Raw genomic sequence first — 24,936 nt, 5'->3', positions numbered from 1 at the left:
CGTAACATAGAACAAAGCCCTCCAGCAGCGCACTGTCACTGCTGACAGGGCTTCCATCTTCTCCCAATATTCCTTCCAGGTTCATGGCTCCGGCTGTCTAAGTGGCCGGAGCCACAGTGAGGTCTCTCCCACGTATGCGCGTGGGAGCCCTCAGTTCTGGCATGGTGCTTTGAAGGTCCAGCATACCATGAGCTTCAGAGCGCATGTGTTGGTGATGTCACCGGCTGCATCTAATGTGAATATCTCCTAAACAGTGCTGTGTAGGAGATATTCTTTTTACTTACAGGCAAGCCTTATTATAGGCTTACCTGTGGGTAAAAATCAAAAAACAGGCTTTACTACCACTTTAAAGAAGGATTCCAGGTATGGATATTGGTCTAGCGTGGACCAGTGTAACTGTGCGTAATACCATAGCCTATGCCCCATTGGAATATGGAAATAACTAAAGTAGACACCACTAATCCAGTGATCTCCACCCACTTCAGGGTTCTGTGGCATTTGGTGCCATTCAGCGTGACATCACTGACCCACCTCTTCATCTCTTACGATTAGAGACTATTTTGCATTCGTTCGGAAAATGGAAAGCATTCTCTGAATATCTTTGAAGCTAAGTGGCTAACCACTTGTGTTCACAATGCAGCAGGACAGCTATTCTGTACTGAGAGCGAGCTGGATATCGCGAAACTAGTCGAGTAGTATGATGCTCGTGTACTAAGACTACTACTACATTTATGTACCAATATTCCTTGTTATGTATCTTTTTTTAATTGGCAACTGTTGGTGTTATCTATGCATGTAAACAATTGTATTTGAATAAAACATTTACTACTGTTATGTTTACTGGCGGAAACAGTACCCACTTCATTTATAGTCCCAGGGCGAATCCTTTGTTTTTGTATGTTACAAAGATGGAAGTGTCACTGGGGACACCAGACCTTTTCCTTTTTGCCCAACATACTTAGATTGAAAATCAATGAAGCCAGGCAGAAATTTGACTGTCCAGTCAGGTGCAGCCACTCGGGTGCTTTGAGAGCAGCTGCTTGCAGATGTCAGAATACAATAACCCATCAGGGGAATCCATTCCTCTATGCTGTATACCATAGATTTAGTAATCTATTGGCGTGTTTTTTTTTTTTTTTTTTTCTTTTTTCATTTATCCCACAGGCTGAATGAAAAAAAATCTGTGGTCAGTTTACACCTTTTCTTTTTTAAATTAAGGCTGCTGTTACCAAGTTGGGGAAAGTAAAGAAAATTTGATAAAAATAACACCAAATACATATTAAAGGAATATGGATTCTCCTTAAGTCGCAAGTCTTGCTGATTTTTTATTTTTTTTTATATTTTGCTCGTGTGTGCCCCCTGTAGTATAACCTTCACAAATTATCTATTTCTTAACACAGAATGGCCGTGACCTAAGCGTTCGACCCAGTGGTAGTCGTCACATTAAGAAACAGACTTTTGTGGTGCATGCTGGGACTGACACCAGTGGAGACCTGTTCTTTATGGAGGTGAGTAAGTTGATCATGGAGAATGTGGTGCCATCAGCCCGTGTTCTGTAACTTTTCATCAACTAATGAGCCTTCTCAAATTCACCATTTCTTCAGTTTCCTGAATTTTATCCTACTCCTGCTGTATTCTTTATAGCACATCAAAATAATCATAAATAATGAAGTAGTGTTTGTTAGTCATGTCACCCCCCCTGAGGTGTAGCCCTTGCTAGCAATGTAATTGTAATATGGTATATTTCCAAGAAGTGCTGTCTACAGACATGTATACACCAATCTTGAGGGGTTTTTTTTCCTTTTTCTGTCAGTGGCAAGACACCGAAAGATTCTCAAGAGTTTTGGCCTAAATAAATAATATAAAAACTGGATTTTATTTAATTGGCTATTGAAATAAAGTACAGCTAAAAGCTCCTAAGTTCCAAGTCCAGTTACTTTAAAATGTCTTCTAAAATAAGAAAAAAAAAAAAAAATTTCTGACAGAGCCAAAACCCTTTTTTGTGTCTTAATTATTCCTGAAAACTGCAACTAACAGTGGAAAGGTTTCAGCAACAGAGTCAATCCATAAAGCATTGGGCGGTACTGCGTATGGTCAGGTGCTGATTGCCAAGCTACAGGGTTTATGAATCAGCAGTGGCGATACTGATAGCCACGTCCCCTGCAACATTTGTTTCAATGCTCTCCGAGGCAGTTTTTTACCCAGTTTCAATTCAGACCTCTGCAATTTAACATTCTGTCATTATGGAACAATCCACTCTAGACCGACTGATTTTTGTCGAGCCACAGAATACTAGGCTGGCAGTGCTGGGGACTTGGTAATCTATGCAGTCCCATTCAGTTAGACAGCACTACAGCAATGGTGTACTTGGTTATCAGGGAGGAACCAAAATTCTTGATGCAGCGATCTTCTACCCCAAGAACTGATATGCCAACTTTCTTCACGATTGCTGTCTTCAATGGCATAACTGTTGAAGCTTATGTTATGTAGCACAGGGGCATCTCTGAGTCGGTTATTCCACAGATACTAAAAGATAGTTACTTTTCACAGGGTCTGTCATTGGGTGTGGAAGGGATACTTGGTGTCAGTTGCCAAAGCTTCTTGCTGAGACAAATTCTCTCCTTCCTGCATCTGGGTCTGGGCCGGCGTTTGGCTGTTAGCACTATCAAGGGGAATATTTCTGCTCTTTCTATCTGGTCTCAGAGACTCTGAATCCTGTTTTTTTGATGCTTCAGAAACCATAATTTGAACCCATTGGAGACATTCCCCTCTGTTCTCGCCCATAATTGGTGCAAGGTGAGTTTTTACACTGGTGGCCTTGTGCTGCAAAGAACCCTTTCTAGTTTTGCATAGGGGCAAGGTGGTATTGAGGCCCAGGACTTCTTGCCTAAAGTAACTTCTGTCCTTCCCCTCAACCAGGACACATTTCTTTTGTCCCTCTGCCCTGCTTAAGTTCCTCAAAAAATTGCTTGTGGCGTTTCAAAGCAGGTGCCAGCTAGCTAGAGTGCTACTAAGGATGAATAGTTAGCCATGCTAGCCAAAATGACAGAGAAAACTGGCTCACCCTATATTCTCATATACAATATATACAATGTAAGTGTAGTGCTACATCTCGCCAATACTCCATTTCCACAGTCACAAAAAAAATTGTATAACTCTATACAAAAAATATTAGCCATATATAAAAAGAAAAAAATTTACCAGTTGGATGCACGTTCTTTTTCTTTATATATGGATATTTTTGTGGAAATTGAGAATTGGTGAGATTTAGCACTACACTTACATAGTTTACATTCAAAGACTATGCTGTTTCTCCTCATTGCTGGTTTGCTGGAATGTATATACAGTCTTAATTAGTAAGCAATACAGAGAGCCATGTCTGGTTGAGCTGACTGTACCCAGATTACAATGTTGAATCCAGGTGCAGTGGACTACTGCACATTGTTTTTTACCTTACTGAATAAACCCCTTATTTTTTGTCAATGGGAATGGTTTGTGTACTAGTAAAAATTGTTCCTATGTCTTCATGTCTTCTAGGTTTGCGATGACTGTATTGTATTACGCAGTAACATTGGAGCTGTATACGAACGGTGGTGGTATGAAAAACTCATTAACATGACCTACTGCCCCAAAACAAAAGTGCTCTGTTTGTGGAGAAGAAATGGACAAGAGACCCAACTCAACAAGTTTTTCACCAAAAAGGTGAGTCTTGAAGGCTTATTGCAGGCATATGCAATTAGCGGACCTCCAGCTGTTGCATAACTACAAGTCCCATCATGCCTCTGCCTCTGGGTGTCATGCTTGTAGCTGTCAGAATCTTGCTATGCTTCATGGGAATTGTAGATCTGCAACAGCTGGAGGTCTGCTAATTGCATATCCCTGGCTTATTGGGTGGCAGGTTCCCTGAAGTGATCACGTTTTGAGTAAGCAAGTATGTGGGTTGTGTGAGTTCTGTTAATCGTGAGTCTCTAGACATCAAAAGTGTCTAGTTATTTACAGGTCCTGTCGAGGTGTAGTTTTTACTTGGTTTCAAACTTTTGGTAGACAGGACATATATCACAAAGGTCTTTTGTTATCCCCGATTATTAGGATGAGTGGCTGACTCGAGAACAATCATCTGTTTGCTAGGAACACCTTGAATGCAACAACCCCAATTACAAAAAATCTTTGTACGTAACTATGCCAAAACTCCATATTTGGTTTCCCATGATATTTGGGCGCTAAGACTGCATTGCATTAAAAACCGGCATGATTCTTGGGTGGACATCACTGCATGGGCTCAGGAGTGCCTCCTAGTATCACGATCTGTTTTTACAGTTCGCTGTGCCATTCAAAGATGAAAGAACTCTATCGTGCAAAGAAGCCGCCATATCTGAACATCATCCAGAAACACAGCAGTCTTCTTTGGGCTAGAGCCAATTTAAAATGGTGTGTTATAAAGTGTTAAACTTTGTGGTCTAACTAATTTAAATTTGACATTTTTTGGCGAAAATGGGACTAAAGAGGACAGGGAACAACCAACCGTCTTGTTAGCAAGGCATTTTGCACTTCTGAAAAGGCACCATCTGTGCTAAAAGATTTATGCAGGTTTTAGAGCAGCATATGCTTCCATTCAGACAATGTGTTTTTCAGGGAAAGCCTTGCATATTTCAGCAGTACAATGCTAAACTGCATACGGCATCCATGACAACAGCATGACTTTGTAGTAGAAGAGTCTGGGTGCTTAATTGGCCTGCCTGCAGTCCAGACCTTTTCAGTAGTAATATTTGATGCATCTTAAATGAAAAATATGACCAAGACCCAGGACTTGTAGTAGTTAGAATCCTTTATCAGGCAAGAATGGGACAACATTCCTCTCCCAAAAGTCCAGCAACTGGCCTCCTTAGCTCCCAGACATTTACAGAGTGTTGTAAAGAGGAGATGCTACACCATCAGATTCCAGGAAGCCCCCCTAGTACCCTTCCTTCTCTTATACTTTGGAGCTCTGGCCTGCCATGCAGTGGTTTGCCTCTGATAGATGTTGATGTACCCACAGGGCTTTGTGGAGTGCCATTGGGCATGATGTATCTTTAATTTAAAGCCAAAGCTTTCAGTAAGTGTTACTCCAATGTTGGTGTCAACGCCAATACAATATGTGCTGGATGGATTTAAAGGCCATCTCCATCTTTTTTTAACATGTTATACCCATATTTAGCATACAGCTGAACCCTCACCTCTGGGGTCCACTCTCCTGTGAAAATGAGCAGGATTGCACAACCCCCATGACCCCCCTCCCCCACTCACTCTGCAACCACCCCCTCCACACATAAAGGCCCCCCCCCCCCCCCACGCATTGACTGACGTTTTTTTTTTTTTTAAAGCGGTACTGCTGTGCGGGGCTCCAACTGTGGAACTGTGAATATAATACAAGTTCCGTCTTCCACCACGGCAGACATACTTGTAGTTCTCAATCAACTAGGAGCGCTCTGATTAGAGCATTAGTAGTCCATTAACACTTCTGCAGCTCAGTAACTGAAAGAGAGCTGTAAGAATTGTCTACAGGAGCCTGACATGACATTTCACCCATGATCCTCTGACCACATGTGAAATCATTTGCAGACTCCTGTGTATGAAGGTAACAAATGGAATTTCTTTAACCTGCACAGTCTGCTTGGCTAGACTGTTGTCACCTTTCTGTGTTCACAGATGACACCGATTCACTTTGAAGTATAATCCTAAGAAGGCAAATGTTTTCTGCTGTAACTGGCCAGATACCTAGGTGGCCCATACCAGAACAGAGCATTCTGACCTGATGTTACCAAAAGATACCATCCAACATTTTTACTATATGACTTCAGCAGTAGGAACGTTTTCCAGGCCTTCTTGGTAGTGGCATCAGCCCTTTGTACAGCTTGTGTACCTGATCCAGTTCTGTCTGTGTATCAGATATATAATACTCACGTATGGTGAAAAATAAAATTGTTATGAATAAAAGGACCACAAGCTCTTTTAGTTTCCTAAACATTTTTTTTACCATTCCAGTGCCGTGAGCTGTATTATTGCGTAAAAGAGAGCATGGAGCGAGCAGCAGCACGGCAGCAAAGCATTAAACCAGGTGATCCCACAATTCTTTAACAATGTATAGTCTTATTAACGTTTGTCAGTAGTTTACCAGGAAACTGGTAGAAGTATTACTGACCGATTTCACCATGTTGTATGTTATTTGCTATATTCGCTGTTAGTTTCAGACCATGAATGTTTTTCTTCTAATTATTTTGTTGCCTTGCTTTGCCTAACATGGTAGATAACAACAGGATGAATTCAAGTGTAAAATATCTTTTTGTCCGGGTTTGGAAACTTTTGCTTAGGTAGTTTTCAATTGTAAGCTATTTTAACATGGCTAAAGTATGTTTTATTTTTTTTTTATTTTTTTTTGTTCTGAGTATATTCGTTTTTTAACCCACAAACTAATTCCAAATTTAGAAGCATCAGCATGTGTCAATGCGTTTTAACCAAATGTTTATTATAGATGAATCTTCCTTGTGCATGTGTTTTTAAAAGGATAAGTTCACCTTTCATAACATGTTACACCCATATTCAGGCTGTGTCATGTTGCAAATGGACTGGCCCCCGCACACCCCTGATTCCCCGATCTGACCACAAGCGGGGATCTTCTCCCTCCACAGGGCCACGTCACTCATTTAGTGATTAGAAAACTGCAAGGTCTGGCAGCCTTTGTGGCTGTCGGCTTGTAGATTTCAATGAACTACCACGGTGCTGTGGTCATTCTTTTTTTTTTTTTTTTTTTTTTTTTTTTCCTGTCACATTGTATCTGCTTGCCTGTAAGGGCACACAGATACAATGACAGATCTGCGGGAAACCTGCATGGCATCGGGGATCTGCTTATCGCTGGTGCAATGCTTCAGAGGCAGAAACAAAAGAAAAGATAATAAATGCACTTTTTTATTTTTTTTTACCTGCAAAAAAAGTGTTTATTTTTATTAAAATATGAACATTGCATTGTATAATTAACCACCTGTGAATGTTTGAATGTCACATTCACTTTTATTTAAATATGCCCCTAATTTGCATACATTTTTTTTTTTAACTGGTAAAAATATATATATATATATATAGATAGATAGATAGATAGATAGATAGATAGATAGATCAGGGAAGCATTCAGCCTCTTGGATAACTGTCAACGCTGACTGTTTTTATGGTTGTAAACCACAAACTGGTTCCTGGTGGTCAGCAGTACTGCTGGGATTGAGCTGCACAAAGTGTCAGCTACTGACTCTCAAAGTGGGGATGTTTTATAAACGTATCCCCAGCACAGTGCATTATGCTAGAGAATGTTTTATACACAGTTTGAATCAGAAAACAGGTTAAGTAATCCATAACCTACAGCGCAGGTTATTTGGAAATCGGCTTCTACTCAACCCTTTTCTCCTAAATTTTTTCTTTACAGGCCCAGAGCTTGGTGGTGAGTTCCCTGTTCAAGACATGAAGACTGGGGAAGGAGGTCTTCTTCAGGTGACCTTGGAAGGGATTAATCTGAAATTCATGCACAGTCAGGTATGAGGGGAGTGTGAATGTGGAGGGGAGTATGACTTGGGGAGTGTGCGGTGTGCTTGTTCATAGAGATGGGTGAGAGAGGGGACTCCAGCATTGTAATATGTGGATTTAAAAGTGATCACGTAGCTGATTTGTCTGTCTAAGTCCAGTAACATTATGTGCTTTGTGTTCCATAAATTGTGTTTTTATTCCCATAAACCCATTATGTGTGTAAAGTGTTTTTTTGCAGTGTAGTCATGTCGGGGGCCAGGGTGGGCAACATGTAAGTGTTGAGGGAGATACAAGTGTGCAAGTTGCAGTGTGCCGGGTACCCCTAATTCTTGAGCTCCCCTCTGTCTCAGTCTGTGTTTTCTCTGCTTGCTGTAGCTGTGTGACACATGTGCCGTTTCTCGCTGTCTCTGCTCCATGCTGCCCTCTGCCTGCCGGGGGTGGGTGGTGTCTGGCGCTGTCTCTTTGTAACCCCTCCCTGGCTCGGGCTGACCTCTCCCAGTGCTGACCCTCCATACACAGCTCATCCACAGGTCACCCAGGGGCAGAATGTAATCCTTCTGGTCACCACAGTGGCCTTCAAGTCATCACAAGGTCACCCAGGGCTCCGCAGGTCATTTTAGGAATCATTCGGTTCTTCATCTCATAGTAGAACAATCCGGAGGAAAGGAGGGAACCGAAGAAATCGGTGTCACAGGTCTTCAGTGCATCCACTGGCTACAAAAAGTTAAAAGAAAAAGGACACCTGAAAAAAAAAAAAAAAAAAACTACACTGACACTGCAAGACAAAATAAAGGCCAGTGATGACCCCCCTTCAATGCAGCCTGAGAAAGGCCTGCGCTCCGTGCTGGGTGAGGAGCAGGGATGGATTTGATAACGAGGCTGCTTTTTTCCTGGCCTCCCCGTGTTGATGTCTTGGTCTGGGCTGTGTGTTGCTGGGGTATTAGGAAGTGAGGGGAGGTGTGGTCTCACTGTGTCACTAACAGTCTCATTTCTCTCCCACGCTCACTCCTCCTGCAAGGAGCGGAAGGTACTCACTCTGCCGCCATCTTTGCTTCTCGCTGCTCTCTCCCCCTCCCCCCGTTAGTTTTTTGAGCTGTCTGTGCTACTCCCTCCTCCCCCCTCTCCCTCCGTCTGACCTCCAACACTTCCCCCCCCTCCCCCCCCCCCCCACCCCCCGGCTTTAGTTATGGTTTACCTCCTGATATTTTGCTGTGTTAGGGTACGTCTTCCCATTACTCCAAAGCTGTTTTTTCCCCTTTTCACACATCAGTCTGTTACAGAAATGTTGTGAACACCAGTGGAAATCCTGGATATGAAAAATTAACCAGTGCCTTCTGTCTCTCTCCCTTTCCCTCAAATCTCTCTCCTGATTCCCTTCTTGTCTCTTCTCCCCTCCTCCATTATCTCTCTTGTCCTCACTTTTTCCACCTCCTATGTCCACCTCTGTCTTACCTATTACTTTTTTTTTTTTTTTTTTTTTTTTTCTTCTCGTCTTTCTTCTTCCGCTGTACCCTTTTTCCTTCCCATTTTTCTGTCCCCTCTCTCCTCCAGGTTTTCATACAGCTGAATCACATTAAAAAGTGTAACACTGTACGGGGCGTCTTTGTCTTGGAGGAATTTGGTAAATACCATCATTGTGCTGCTGGGTCTGTATTGCCATGGCAGTAACTCAGAAAACGGGGTCCCCCCAGAGCGCCTTCTAGTGCAGTAGAAGAGAGGGAGATTTAGAGAGCCATGGAGAGAGCTTTGCGGGGGATATCTGAGTTACTGCTGTATAATAGTCTCCATCTGCCTGTGGCAGCTCTGAAAACCTTCCTTCTCCAGATCAGGTAACATGCTATGTCAGCTAAGTGTCTATAGGCATTTAGGTAGATTTCAAATGGTCTCTTTATCTTCAGCTGACTTGAGGAACTTGCCCCCCCCCCCCCCTATTATTTTAAGCGCTAGGAAGAATGTATATGGAACAATTTTTATGTAAGTAATATGAAATATTCCTTGTGAATATTTCATATTTACCATTTTCAGGTAGCAAGTCGGGCAGTTTAGTCACTTCTGCGAAGTCATTTTACTGCTATGCTGTAAGTTGTCTGTAACTTCATCTCCTGCTTTTCAGAACTCACACACAGCTAAGCAAGGTCACCTCCCCTATGTCATATGTGCTGTATGGGCCATATCTTCCCCATATGACTATGGCAGCTGTATAGTAGTATCTACTATAAAGCAAGTAGATCCTGCTGGGCTGTGCATATGCTTAGTAATAAACACACAATATTTTTATGCTGACTTAGATAGTTGATGCCATAGTGAAACTGTAGACACAGCTGTGACCTGTTGTGCATTCCATGCATTTCCCTTCTGCCACTCCAAAATATGAACACCCAGACCTGTGCCAGCTTAAGCAATGGTAACTGGTAACAGACGTCTGCTTACAACGTTATTTTGCAAGTTTTATTTTATTACATTTGCAGGAAGGGTGAAAGCATTCACACCTGAGCAGAGCAAATTTCAGGCTTTTTGTTTGGGAGTTTTTGAGCTTTTTTAGAAGTGTATTAAAAGCGTTTTAGGAGCATATTACAAGTGTTTTCAGGATTTTTTTTGTCTAGCCCGATATAAAGCACTTGGGGGAGGAGTTGTTGAGGAGATTGGGGGGGAGAGCTGCTGTTTGAGCAGCAAACGCGCAACAAAACGTTGTAAAATGCTCATGTTGAGCATTTTCAGACGTACCCACTGAAGTCTGTGGGGCCCAATATGCCAAATGGAAGCTCATGTACTTTTTTTTTTTTTTTTTTTTTTTTGAGACAGGTGTTTTGTTTCATGCAACAAAACACTTTTTATTTATTTTTTGTCATTTTGAATAGAGTAAGTGTTCTGGGAATCACCCAACATGTGGAATTTTAGTTTACTTTTGCTTTTGGTGATAATTATTAAACATGACAAATAGTCTCCCCAATAGGGACAGAGACCACAATAAAAATCTGACAGATGTTCTAATCCATCTCCATTCTATCCAACTAAACTAAAAAAAAGGCCTTTAGTTATACTTTAAATGAATAAAAATACAGTATCTTACAAAAGTAAGTACACCCCTCACATTTTTGTAAATATTTTAATCTATCTTGTTCATGTGACAACTCTGAAGAAAGGACTACTTTGCTACAATGTAAAGTAGTGAATGTACAGCTTGTATAACAGTGTAAATTTGCTGTCCCCTAAAAATAAGTCAACACACAACCATTAATGTCTAAACCGCTGGCAACAAAAGTGAGTACACCCTGAAAATGTGAAAATGTCCAAATTTTCCCTCCCTGATATCATGTGACTCGTTAATGGTACAAGGTTTCAGGTGTGAATGGGGAGCAGGTGTGTTAAATTTGGTTATATAGCCCTCTCTGTCATTCTGGTCACTGGAAGTTCAGTATGGCACCTCAGGGCAAAGAACTCTCTGAAGATCTGAAAAAAAAGAATTGTTGCTCTACATAAAGATGGCCTAGGCTATAAGACGACTGCCAAACCCTGAAACTGAGCTTCAGCACAGTGGCCAAGACCATACAGTTTAACAGGACATATTCCACTCAGAACAGACCTTGCCATGGTCGACCAAAGAATTTGAGTGCACGTGCTCAGCGTCATATCCAGAGGTTGTCTTTGGGAAATAGATGTATGAGTGCTGCCAGCATTGCTGCAGAGGTTGAAGGGGTGGGGGGTCAGCCTGTTAGTGCTCAGACCATATGCCGTACACTGCATCAAATTGGTCTGCATGGCTGTCATCCCAGAAGGAAGCCTCTTCTAAAGATGATACACAAGAAAGCCCACAAACAGTTTTCTGAAGACAGGCAGACTAAGGACATAGATTACTGGAATCATTTCCTGTGGTCTGATGAGACCAAGATAAACTTATTTGGTGTCAGGTGTGTGTGGCGGCAACCAGGTGAGAAGTACAAAGACAGGTTTGTCTTGCCTACAGGCAGGCATGGTGGTGGGAGTGTCATGGTCTGGGGCTGCATGAGTGCTGCCAGCACTGGGGAGCTACAGTTCATTGAGGGAACCATGAATGCCAATACTGTAACATACTGAAGCAGAGCATGATCTCCCTACCTTTGGAGACTGTGCCACAGGGCAGTATAACAATATGTTTCCAAACACACCTCCAAGACGACCACTGCCATGCTAAAGAAGCTGAGGGCATCCTCAAACGGAAGGTGGAGACGTGCAAGGTCTCTAACATCCACCAGCTCCGTGATGTCATCATGGAGGAGTGTAAGAGGACTCCAGTGGAAACCTGTGAAGCTCTGGGTAACTCCATGCCCAAGAGGATTAAGGCAGTGCTGGAAAATGGTGGCCTCACAAAATATTGACACTTTGGGCCCAATTTGGACATTTTCACTGAGGGGTGTACTCACTTTTGTTCCCAGTGGTTTAGACATTAATGGCTGTGTGTTGAGTTATTTTGAGAAGACAGAAAATGTACACTGTTATACAAGCTGTACACTCACTACTTTACATTGTAGCAAAGTGTCATTTCTTCAGTGCTGTCACATGAAGATATAATTAAATATTTACAAAAACGGGAGGGGTGTACTCACTTTTGTGAGATGCTGTATATTTATAAATATACATTTTTTTTTTTTATTTGGAATATAACGTGGGGCACTTTCAATTCAGCTGAACACTAGGGCCCCTTTCACACTGAGGTGATTTTCAGGTGCTACACCGCTAAATATAGCGCCTGTGTAGCGCCTGAAAAAAGCGTCTCCTTTCCATAGGAACGGCTCCTTCACCGCTCCTACCCATTGAAATCAATGGGGCAGTGCATCTATACCACCGGCAAAGCGCCGCTGTAGCAGTTTTAACCGTTTTTCGGACGCTAGCGGGGGTTAGAATCACCCTGCTAGCGGCCGAATACCGCCGCTAAAACGGCGCTAAAAATAGAGCAGATTTACCGCCAACGCCCACACCGCCCCAGTGTGAAAGGGGCCTAAAACACAGAGCGAATTTCAGTTTATTCAGGAAAGAACTTCGCTCGATTTCCCTCATCAACACACAGTGCCGACAGAGGAATCCCTCCCTCCAAGCCATTATATTCTCCGGGCAGGGGGAAGCCACAGCGATTATTGCTAGCGGCTATACCAGCTGCTAGCACTAATCACAAGTAAAATCCAGCAGGCTGGTTGTACCCAAGTTGATTGTTCAACTTAGTACATTCAGCCTGCCCATACATGGTTTGAATCTCAGCCAGCTCATGCTGAACCAGACAAAATTCGAACCATCTATAACAGGCCTAAGCTGCTACAGTGTAGAGTTTCCTGGTTTGGTTAATAGCAGCTCAAAGAGATCCCCCAAGCACATCCTATATTACACTCTGGGGTGCTTTTTAGTACGTTGCTGAGCCCTCGCAGTGAATTGCAGGATGTGCTGGGAGCGTGCCTCAGTGCTACATTTTGCAGAAGCTTAAACTGGCATTCTGCAGGCTTTGGGATTGCCGTAGGTGTTTTGCAGCTGCAGATTGTAAAGGCATTTATAGTGATTGGCACCAGAAGGTTTACTTTTGTAAATTAAGCCCAATGACAAATCTAATTTAATCAGATCTGCAGAAGAATTCTAGTTAAATGCAATGTAATTAATAAATGTTGCATGAGAATAGATGGAAGCCAGTAGCTTAAAGTCATCTGAAGGTGGAAAACCCATTAGTGGTGCTGTGCTTACCAGTGACCACTTCTAGACTGCCCCCCCCCCCCCCCCAAAGCAAGAGGGGTGTCATCATTCAGATGTTAGTTGTTATACTTTAGAGATAAATTATATTATATATATATATATATATATATATATATATATATATATATATATATATATATATATATATATATATATATATATATATATATATATATATATTCTTTTATCTCTAAAGTATAACAAAAAACTTTTTTAATGCAGTTGGCTCAAGTTTGAATTGTTAAGGTTCACAACAGGATCCTTTTTAAAAAAAAAAAAAAAACAAATGTTCTTCCTTCTTGAAGGGTTTAGTTTTACCCCTGTCACCACTAAGCTATGTTTTCCTTTTATATGCTGGAAAAGTTAAAAGGAAAATCTAGTTGCTTCAGGCAATTATTCAGATTGAAGCCGTATACTGTCTCTGCAGTAAGAGCAATGGTTAGGACAGGTTTGAATTAATAAGTAAAGCAAATCTTTACTTATAATTGGATAATTCATAGTTTATAATACAGACTAATGCAGAGGGTGCAAATATTGCTTTAGATGTTTTCTAGAGCACCCAGCAAGTCTTGTACCTCAGGGAGCTCTGTCAAAGAAATAGCAATTGAGCTGCTTCACTGTAGGTGTGTGAATGTTATGGGTGACCTCCGAGTTCAGCTGTGGAGCTCAGGATTTAGGTGGGGTCAGGCCAAAGGGCCAGACTCTTAGCCAAATGTAATATTTGCATAATACAATGTCCTGAGTTTCTATGCTCCCAGGACACCTAAAGTGGAACTTTAGTCAGAAAATGAAGTCCTGATGGATCACTTCAGACTGTCCCCTTTTGCGGGTATATCTATGTAAAACATTAAAATGAGTACCTGTACTGTTTAAAATCAAGTAATGCACTGTTTTGCTCTGCCCTGCATATGCTTTGCTTAGTTGCTGTCTACTCTTGCCACTGTGTCTAAAATTAAAGCCACTAGAGGCTGATCTGCTGACAGCTTCCAGTTTTACTGTTGCTGAAGTGGACAAAATCAACAGGAAAGACCCAGACTCTGCTGAGAAAACACAGATTAGGGATAAATAAAAGAAAAGCAGGAGAGCTAACAGGCCAAACTCTGCTGCCCGGGAGACAGAAAAGAGTTAAACTTACAAGAATAATGGCTTATCCGATCTCCCTGATATTCTTTCCTTTCTCCCTCATTGACAGTCTGTACTTCAGCACTATAAAGCTTCAGTCAGCCTACCTCTCTTAGGCTCGGTTTACACTATGAACTGCATGTGAATCGTACAGGAACTGCACCACTTTCCTGTTCAAGCCGCATGCAGTTCAGTGCAGTGTAATTTGAGCCCATTTGTTTTGGGTGAGCTCAAATCATACCGCATCACGCTAAAGACATTCATGGAGCAATATTGGAACCACACTGCAACTGGTACCATGTGATCTGGTGCCAGAAATTGTGCAGTATTTGCAACCTGCTTTTGCGGTGTTCTTAAGATTGCACTGACGCTCGATACGGATCGCAAGGGCAGTGTGAGTTCAATGCGGTGCTGGAAACTTGCAGAGCGTTGCATCCATGTAGACCACACACTAGGCATTTGTATACCCCATGGGTTAGTAGCAAAGTGCCTGATTCTCTTTAACTATTAAAATGAGATTGGATAGATCTTCCAGTTAACTAGATAATCCCTACATTTAATAGTTAACTGTAGTGTAAACATCTCTCTAAGCCTTCAAGAAACATGGCACCTTCAACTGACATTGAATAATTATCATTTATAACTATGATCGGAGTATTCATAGTGATAATGCTGAAGTGTGCGTTTCAAGTTTATCACATCGTCATAATTTCACCTACAACATGTTTGACAATGTCCATATTAACTGTACCTGTTTCAATGTGTGTGAATATTGACTGACCTTTTGTCTGTCTGCCCAGCAACTCCTATCCATCCCATCTATCTGTATCTTGCTTTAGTTGCAGTAGTGGCTAAGACGACTTATGTTAAAGGTAACCTGTACTCCATTAAAAACTAAAGTCATTCCTAAGGGCAAACACCAAAGAGTGCCTTATAGAACCTTTATTAGATTATTCTGTGCTCCTCTCTGATTTAGTTTCTCTTTGCTCCTGGGCCAGACTTTACCTGGATTTTTAGGTAACTAGACTACCTTAGTGACAAATAAGGGCGTGTTCATTGCACAGTGTAATGATACTTGGTAGGGCTTAGGCAGGCCATACACGGTGCAAATTTCTTTCCTGCAACCATGGGTTGCAGGGGAAATTTTTTTTCATTATTGCCCTATCAACAGACAGGGGAATGCCTCCTGCCGAGCAATTGTCTGCTCCCGGCGGGGGAAGTTGTCCCCACCGGGAGAAGATGGTGATTATTGCTAGCGGCTATAGCAGCTGCTAGTGACAATCGCAAGAGAATCTGGTAGGCTGGTTTCATCCAAGTTGATCGATGCATCAACTTGGTGCATTCAGCCGGACCATTAACGGTTCGAATCTTGGCCTGTTCCTGGTGAACCAGCCGAAATTTGAACCGTGTATGGCCAGCCTTAGTCATGGAGTCGGATTTCGCCAACATGTGAAACAAATTGGAAAGAGTCACAGAAGAGGTCTCCCTGACCAATAAAGGCAACAGCAGACATCTTTTTGTGTCTTCGCATAGGCAGCTATTTCTTAGTTCTGGGTAGGTTTTATTGCCATGCTGGAAAGTGACGCTGATGACCTTTGTCACTGAGACAAAAGTGGTGGAAAAATCCAAAATGTTACAGTTGTCACCAGAATATGAAGTGAGGGTAAATGGGGATTGAGGAGAGATTATGGCAGGAGTATGACAAAACCTAGCGGTATCTATTAGCCCAACATTAGCAGTCCATAAAAATAATGTAAATGTCTATTTAGTCCATACAGGAAGCAGCACAGGTAGCTAGTTAGCGGTAAAAGCGAGACTCTGCTGTGTAAACAATGAAAAAGAAACATAAGCATCATAAGTGTAGTGGTTTAATCACACTGGATTGTGCTAAAGTCAAGCAACTCACAGAAACAGTGCAGGGGTAGAGCGCATCTGTCCTCCCCTACTGGGCATCTGGTTTGTATGCTCCGACAGTGATCAGAGAGGGCACTGTGGGTTCCTGTGGAGTGTTCCCAGCCCGGGGAATACAGGCTTCTCTGGGTACAGCACGAGAGGCAGGCGTGATGTCACCGATGCTGCTGCCGCTTGGGTGTGTCTACACTTTTGCAGAGCAATGGGTACTCCTTCCTCAGGCCATATGTACTCAATGTCATGTGAGGTATTTAAGGGCACCAGCGGCCTAAAACACCCAGCCGCTCAGACAACTGTCTGATATAAGATTTCCACTTTCCTCATACTTCCTGTTGCATCTGTGGGGACCAGAAGTGAGGTGAAGCACCTCAACTGAACAAATGGTATTAAATAAACTGGCAGGGGTTTTAATTCCTTCCACACTTGATCAAAAATGAAATAAAAACTGGGCTATAAATAAACCTACAGTTGGAAAACAGAGTACAGGTTAACTTTTAGATCTGATTGTTGATACTGGGACCCAGAACGTTAACAATTAACCTCCATATTAATTGACCAGTTTGCTGTAAATTGTTGGTCACTGGTGCTCAGCTGTTAACCTCAAGACCCCCTAACAGTACCTGTAATGTTTTTTCCCCCAGACATTGCAGATTTTCTTTACAAATTGCTACATACATGGGGGTAAAAAGGCCTCACTCAGTATCTTCATTTGCAGTGCAACCATACACCACCTTATGTGATTGCTGGAATAAGACATAATTGATGCAGAAATGCATAACACATGTTTTCTTAGTGAAATAGATGGGTTTTTCTACATGTGTAAAATACATATGTGTATGGAGCGATGTGCGGCTATGTAGAGTGGTGTTTTGTGGCACATGCAAACATTTTTTTTTTTTTGCTCCATGTGGACTTGATTTTTACATATTATGGTAATGCTTTTCTCCTAAACTTGTTCTAGTCAAAGTATCTGTCCACCCAAACCTCATATACAAGTTTTTGTTAAATCCAACCAAGTACATTTTTCAATGGAAATTTATACAAATTCTAATATTTTCTTAAGTACCCAAGCTGGCTGCAAACAGTAATTAGAGGCATGGCTCTTCTATTTTTTTTATTTTTATGTATTGTATATTATGGTGAGGATTTCTTCACTGGAGTACCCAAAACATATATAAAAGCCACCAGCCTGTAACTGTAACTTAAATATCCACCTTGGGTGGCCATTTAATGGCCCTGTGTGATAACAGAGAAGACATGTGTTAGTGGGTCTTTAAGGATCAGCACTGAGCACTACTGCTGTGATAAATGTGATCTGTTTGTCTGTCTGTGTCCTCCTAACATCTTGTGTTGGCCCAACATAGTCAAGCAGACCTACTTTGTCCACTGTAGTACAGCAGACCGACTTCAGCGCAAACCTTTTTCCATCTATGTGCTTATTCAGAAAGACAGACTGTAATAAGGCATAGCAACTAATCAATTTCATTTATCACTGTTCTTTGTACATTGTTATTATTCTTTGGACAATTTATTGAATAAGCCTGTTAATTTGGACCTGTGATGTGCACACAGTGTCTGCAGCCATGTTATGAGCTGACATAATGTTCAGGCTTCTGAATTACTAGGAGCCAGTGATAGCAGTTAAACATTACTGGCCTTCTAGTTGCTTTATAGTCCAAGCTGATTGTTGGTTCAGCCCACATCATGGTAGCTTCCTGTCCAAAGATGGGTCCTCTTTAACTGAAATCTTTAAAGGATCAGTTCACCTTAAAATTATTTTGCACATTTTTTTTTATGTTGGAGGATCAAATCACACATTGGTTGCTTATATCTCTAAGGAACTAGTGGTGACGTTTCTGAGCCCCAGACTCTGCACACCTCAAAATTATGAGGGGATATCACTTTCATTTTGGATCGTATTTTTTTTTTTTTTATGTAGAATACAACAGGAGACTCTGTCCAGTAGGGCAGAGCCCCAAACTCTGAGGAATGTTGTTGCTGGAGTCCTAGTAGAAGCTAGTAGAGGACTGGGCCCTTCAGTGCCCACTAATAACTAAAAAATCCAGTTTGTATGGACTGACCCTTTAAATACATCTACTGCTTTATCTTCATTTACTCTTGACTAACTGCACAAACGCCTAACATCATTAATCTTGGCTTCGGACATTTTTAATTGACTTGCTAATTAGCTACTTGACTGTTGGAAAGGCTTGTAGGCTCTCCTCAATAAAAAAGCTAACCATTTCTGCCTAATTGACCTTGCTTCCCTGGGTGTCATTGTGCTACTTGATTCACTGCTAACATTGTGAGCCTGTGGTCCTAATTCCCCCTGTATCATCCTGTCTGTGACCATTAGTACCCCTGGGTGTTCTCTGTAGGCCCCTGGCTGGGTGTCCTCTCTCCCTCTGGTCTTGTGTTTTTCTCTCTGTGTTTTTTTGAACTCTGTGTTTTGTCTCTTGGATCCGGTTCTAGTTCCTGAAACTAAAGAAGTGGTGAGCCACCGGTACAAGACGCCCATGGTAAGTAGCCACAATGCAAGCTAGTGACTCCTAAAATGAATGCATGGGTTGAAGCAAGCATTGAGTATGCTTTATATTATATCTATACATGCATTTGGGAATCGGGGCATCTGCTGCACTTTTGATTTCTCTTCAAGTGGGCTCACAGCTTATTCTGATTTGAGCTGCACACTGCCAGCAGAACTATTGGATAGGGTGATAACACTGTTCTTTCTGTAACAGTCCCCTTGCTGCTGCTGTAGCTGCTTATGGAAATTATGTAAAACCCTGCTCAGTCCCTCCCACTGCCCCCAACTTTATATAGCAGGGTGCATTAGATTTTCAAAGCTTCCATTTATTTTAGGATAACTCATGTTGAAAATGTCTGCTTATAACATTGACTTTAAAACCAAACTCCAGGAAACCTAAAAACTTTCCCTTGCAGTGGGGTGCATTCCAAGGGTTAACCATTTGTTTGTCTAGAGCAGGGATCTCCACACTGGCCCTTCAGCTGTTGAGGAACGAAATGTCCCATGAGGCATTTTTAAAACTGACATTCACAGACATGACTAGGCATGATGGGACTTGTAGTTCCTGAACAACTGGAGAGCCATAATTTGGAGACCCTTGGTCTAGAGAACAGAAAATCAGATTTGCTTTCCCGATCATCAGTTGGTGCTCCCATATTCTGTAGCAGAGGATTGTTTCTTCTCATGCTCATGTCCAGTGCAGGGCTATGGACCTTAGACCCCCAAGAACATATACTGTAGGTGAGACAAGCGCAGAGGAGCCTACAGGAGCAGAAGATTTGGTAAGTGCTTTACTAAGGCAGGCCATAGATGGTGCAAATTTCTTTCCGGCAACCATGGGTTGCCGGAAAGAAATTCACATGATTCCCACCCAGTGACACAGTCCTGACAGGGGAATCTCTCCTGTTGAGCCATTGAATTCTTCTGGCGTGGGCCAGGAGCAGAGAAGGCAGTGATTATTGTTAACGCTTATAGCAGGCGCTGGCACTAATTACAAGTGAATCCATCAGGCTGGTTGTACCCAAGTCTATCGATCAACTTGGTACATTCAGTCTGCTCACTCCCGGTTCGAATCTCGACAGGTCCCTGCTGATCAGGCCAAGATTCGAACTGCCTATGGCTGACCTAAGTCCCCTTGGCCAAAATGAGCAGTAGTTAACCCTTGCAGTGTTGGCACAGTGACTTTGGAAGTATGCAGATCCGACATCACTGGCTGTATATTCTTGGTTCATTTTGAGAATCTTACCAGCACTCCGTAGTCAACTCTGGTCTAGTATTTCAGATTGGAAGGAGCTAAATATACAGTATTCCCCTCTTTCTGAAAGCACACATGATACTAAAGGACACTTGGCTTTGTATATCACTGCCCCAAAAAGGGGATATTGCAGGTATTTCAAGGGTTCGCGTTGGGAGGCTGGGAAATTTTAGTTTCTAAATCCCAGTAGATCATTATTTTTTACAGCTTGATTATTATTATTATTATTATTATTATTATTATTATTATTATTATTATTATTATTACAGGTTGGCAGCTGCTAGTACAATGCTGTTCATATAGTTTTTAATAAGCTAAAAATTACAGCATTGGATATTCATCATTTAGTATTTAGCAGTTTCCTTTTCGATTTAAAAATAAATAAATCAATGCTTAGGTTCAATATATTGGTACAACTTTGTGAGATTCCTTGTAAACATATACCACTGATGTATTCATTCTACAATGTGGAAGCCACGCTTCCCAAACTTTCTGCTGTGGGTGAATTCTAACAAATTTAAATACAAATTTTAGGGGGAAAATATTTATTCCAGGAACCATAGGTGGAGGGGCTACATTTGAGCAGGTATTTCTCCTCTTGCTGCAATATTCCAATTAAAATACAGTAGCAGATGTCCAATCCTGTATGCAGTGGTTGCGATGATAACTTTTAGTGGGTAGATCCTGGTGCTGAAAGTGCAACTCCAGCCAACACTTTTTTAATTAATTTTTTTAATGTTAAATGGGTGTAAATTCTGTCAAATTATTATTGCAGTCAGTGACCCCAGCAGTGATATTTCACCTCATTTTGACTGCTTGTGAAAAGTGTTCTGTTGAAGTCTGTCCTTGCTGGAGGAATTTCCAATTGCTTTCAGCACAGCCAGGAACTGAGGGGAACCTCCCCAAATGTGGACACACAAGTGGCAGTAAATACCTAACAGGGGTTCCGTGCCTTCCCCACCCTGTCCAAAACTAAAAATACGTTTTTCACTAGAACTGGGCTTGATGCCCCTTGGAAGCCAGCAGTCCGCAAATGCATTGATGCTGTCATTGTAGTATCATATATCTTGCGTGATGTAAAGGTAGTTGGGCTGTGTTATTTGATGAGTACTCTGTGACAGGATCACTTATCCCAGTTAAGTGGACAGTAGCATTACGTTGGCTCCAGCCACCCATATGGTGGGTCCATTATGGGAAGATGATACTATGATGTCAACTTGGGTTAGTAATTACAGCCGTGGGTAAATGAAGCCTCAGAAGAGATTTATGGGCGGCCAGCTTGAAAATAGCAATGTCTAGAGTGCTTTATTGCCCAACTGAATTAAGTGATGACAGCCATTATGTAGTCTAACGAGATGTCATCACTGCGCTGTAAGACATGACTGTGTCACAGATGTACTTCTAGAATGTGTGCATCGGGCTAAATTTAAAGGCTGTTGCCCAAGATAAAAGTCCCCAGCCCTTTATTTAGAGGCAAGTGTACACTCTGATCCAATAGGCCATAGATACTTTCTAAGCCTTCCTCTGTTCTGAGGGCCACCCGGTGTACATCTGGGCTTTGTTTCTATTTTTTGAGTTTAATCTTAATTTTCATTCTTCCCCCCCCCCCCCCCAAGGTATTTCTTTTCTTTTTGTAATGTCACTCGCAAGATACATAAAGTAACTTCAAATTGAAATACCTTTTCTCATAGTCCATTTTCTTGCAGCAAAAGATCAAATTCTAAAAAAACTAACTTAAGCCCAGGGAAAAATAAATTGATGCTTACAGCATATATTTTAAACTATGCACATGAAAGTACTGTTTTATGAAGCACAATATAGAATGTAAAAATTCATAAGAGATTGATTTTCTCCTGATAAAAATAAATATATACTGTATCTATCTCTCTCTATAGATATAGATTATACACACTGTCAAAAGTATTGAGGAGCTTGAACTTTAATGGCATCCCAGTCTTAGTCTGTAAGGTTTAATACGTTGGCCCACCCTTTGCACCTATAACGGCTTCAACTCTTCTGGGAAGGTTGTCCACAAGTTTTAGGAGTGTGTCTATGGGAATGTTTGACCATTCTTCCAGAAGCGCATTTGTGAGGTCAGGTGCTGATGTGGTGAAGGCCTGGCTCACAGACTCCGTTCAAGGTCATCCCAAAGATGTTCTATTGGGTTGAGGTCAGGACTCTGTGCAGGCCAGTCAAGTTCCACCCCTCCAAACTCGCTCACCCATGTCTTTATGGACCTTGCTTTGTGCATTGGTGCACAGTCATGTTGGAACAGGAAGGAGCCATCCCCAAACTGTTCCCACAAAGATGGGTGCGTGAAATTGTCCAAAATATCTTGGTATGTTGACGCCTTAAGATTTCCCTCCCCTGAAAAAACAACCCTACACCATAATCCCCCTCCACCATATGATTTGGACCAGTGCACAAAGCAAGGTGCATATAGAGGTGTTTTTTTTTTTTTTTTTACCACCACTCCCTTTGATGCTGCAAAGGCAGCGTCTGGGGGTGTACACATGAGGCCAAAATCCTTTGCATTGGGGTCATGGCAGGACTTATAACCTCTGATGTGATTGCCGGGCAGTACTGCCTTTTGAGCACAACCCATTCAAGAAAATTCGCTTTTTTTTAATTTATTTTTAATTTTTTTACCCCCTTCAGTCCGCTAGCAGGCTCAAAGCGGCACCATTGTTTTCCTGGGAAAGGTATCAATGTGGTTGATTTACCAAAGGCAAATAGGCTGTTAATTTCCCCAGGAAAGTTGCTCATTGTAAAAGAAATTTCCCTAGAAGTGTATGATTGTGGTGTGTCCTAGAGCCTGAGACCGGCCAAGAATGCTAGAAGGGTGATTTGGTAAAAACAGAGGGCGTTCCATCCTAGTGCACTATCACAGTAAAGTTTATTTTAAAAATGAATCTACTCACAAACGATATGACAGACAGAGCTCATCAAAGTAACAGTCCTTCCATCCACTCTGCGTACTCCTGAGCTTGGGAGGACATCACCTGAACCTTAACTGGCTTATGTGTTTTGGCTAAAGTACCCTCTTCCTTGGAGCTAAACCCTCTGCGTTGTCCAGTGGTTTGGCTCTGAGGAGGAGGATACGTGCCTTGAAATGCATAAGCCAGTTGGGGTTCAGGTCATGTCCTCCCACACTCAGGAGTGCGCAGAGTGGATGGAATAACTGTTATTTTGATCTCTAGCATATCGTTTGTGAGTAGATCAATTTTTATAATAAATGTTTACTGGGATAATAATGCACTTGGCTGGTGTTCCCTCTGTTTCTTTTGTATTTCTAATATGCATTGGAGCTTCTCCAGTCCTAAGAGGGCAGCCGTACTCTCCAGTTTAGAGACAGATGTTTGACAGGGTTTGAAGATCTGATATTAGACCACCACACCTATGCGTAGGAGCTGTTTTTGCTTTTAAAGGTTATTTGGTAGCCTGAGGCCAGCTTCAATATGAGACATAGTCTAGGGATGGTTGATATTCAGTTTTGCTTTGGGGAGTTGTCACTCCAGGTACTCTTCTACATTTATAAACTGTTCTTATGTTTTACAGTTTACTATATAAGGCCCAATATTTGGAGGGTGCTCGTTGCTATGCAGTCTCAGTGTTTTCTTTTATCTTTTAACAGGCCCACGAGATCTGCTACTCTGTCCTGTGTCTCTTCTCCTACGTGGCCGCCATCCGAGGAAAGGAAGCGGAGATGAAGAGCAGACCCCCTCGGCCTGTGTCCAGCTGACCTTCCCCCCTCCCTCTCTCCAATAACTGACCTGTGACCACACACTGAATGTACGCTATGCCCCCCTCCCCTTCCAGATCATGGGCTCTACTGACAGCTATTCCATTTGGCGTTCTGTTGTAACGTTCCTCCTGTATTCGGAGGCCGCACAGGCTCCCCTGTAGTGACTTCACTATGTGCTGTGACTGCATTTTACAGAGCCCCCCCAGCCCCACCCCACCCCCAGCTTTAGTGTTGTGTGTTTGTGTGTTTCTGACCTCTGTGCAGTGAATACAACACAACTCTTCCAAGACAATAGCATTGTTGCACCCCTTAACGGCCCCTGCGTACTTTTGTGCGGTAGTGTTGCGGTCGTCAGCCGCTAGTATAGGGCCTCCCTGGATTTGCGAGCTGCAGAGACTTGCATTCTAGTTCCCACTCTGAGTGCTGTGTCTGATGTTCAAGCAAAGCATGCTTCAGAGCTCTTTCCACGGACAGAACTAAACCACGTACGGCCATCGTGGGCTTATAGCATATATTTAAAAAAAAAAAAAAAAAAAAAACAGGTTGACACATTTCATAAGCAGATGTGGAACCTTATGCTACAGAGTGTAAATATTAAAGTATTTGATGCCCCATTCCAGCCATTGTCCACCACTGCATGGAGAGCACTATGTAAATATTCCAGTCTTTCTTATTTATAGAATTCTGTACAGATCCTGAATGTGCAATAAACTGGCATTCCAATGCTGCTTTGGCTTTGATTTCTTTTTAAGCTTTTTAATGTTAATTTCGTTTTGGCCACAAGATGGCAGTGTTTAATAACCAAGAAAGCATAGGCTGGGAGAAGGAGATGGTAATACAATAGAACTGTATTCTACTAGGGTGTCCTCATGTATTTTGTATTGCTGGCCAATAGGTGAACAAAGCTTTAGGTCAGGGATCTCCAAACTTTTCAAACAAAGGGTCAGTTTACTGTCCTTCATACTTCAGGGGGGCAGCTTGTGTCCAGTGGAGTTAGAAAATATCCCAGGCCCAGCTTCAATGAGAATAAACATGGCCTCAGGGTTGGAGGTCAGTATGAGGCGTAGTGCCCCATCATTGGTATTAGTTGGAGAAATTGTGCCCCATCATTGGTGT

At 42.1% G+C, this 24,936-nt stretch overlaps 1 protein-coding gene across 37 annotated transcripts in view; it reads left to right on the top strand.

Moving 5' to 3' along the window:
• MADD (MAP kinase activating death domain) overlaps positions 1-24,548 on the top strand; it is a 170,675-nt gene extending 146,127 nt beyond the window's left edge. For 36 of the 37 annotated variants that reach the window (XM_077461046.1, XM_077461019.1, XM_077460995.1 and 33 more), the window contains 7 exons: positions 1,401-1,508; positions 3,538-3,702; positions 6,022-6,094; positions 7,451-7,557; positions 9,100-9,169; positions 18,766-18,812; positions 23,710-24,548. In XM_077461046.1, the coding sequence (XP_077317172.1) occupies positions 1,401-1,508; positions 3,538-3,702; positions 6,022-6,094; positions 7,451-7,557; positions 9,100-9,169; positions 18,766-18,812; positions 23,710-23,817 (678 nt within the window). In that variant the 3' untranslated portion in view covers positions 23,818-24,548. The remainder of the gene's footprint in view (positions 1-1,400; positions 1,509-3,537; positions 3,703-6,021; positions 6,095-7,450; positions 7,558-9,099; positions 9,170-18,765; positions 18,813-23,709) is intronic. The other variant, XM_077461011.1, reaches the window with a different exon arrangement.
• The last annotated feature ends 388 nt before the right edge of the window (positions 24,549-24,936 follow it).

This window comes from Lithobates pipiens, unplaced genomic scaffold (assembly GCF_037356315.1).
Source record: "Lithobates pipiens isolate NorthernLeopardFrog02 unplaced genomic scaffold, aLitPip1_a1.2 Scaffold_10, whole genome shotgun sequence".
NCBI lineage: Eukaryota > Metazoa > Chordata > Amphibia > Anura > Ranidae > Lithobates > Lithobates pipiens.
This window is presented reverse-complemented; position numbering and strand designations above follow the sequence as displayed.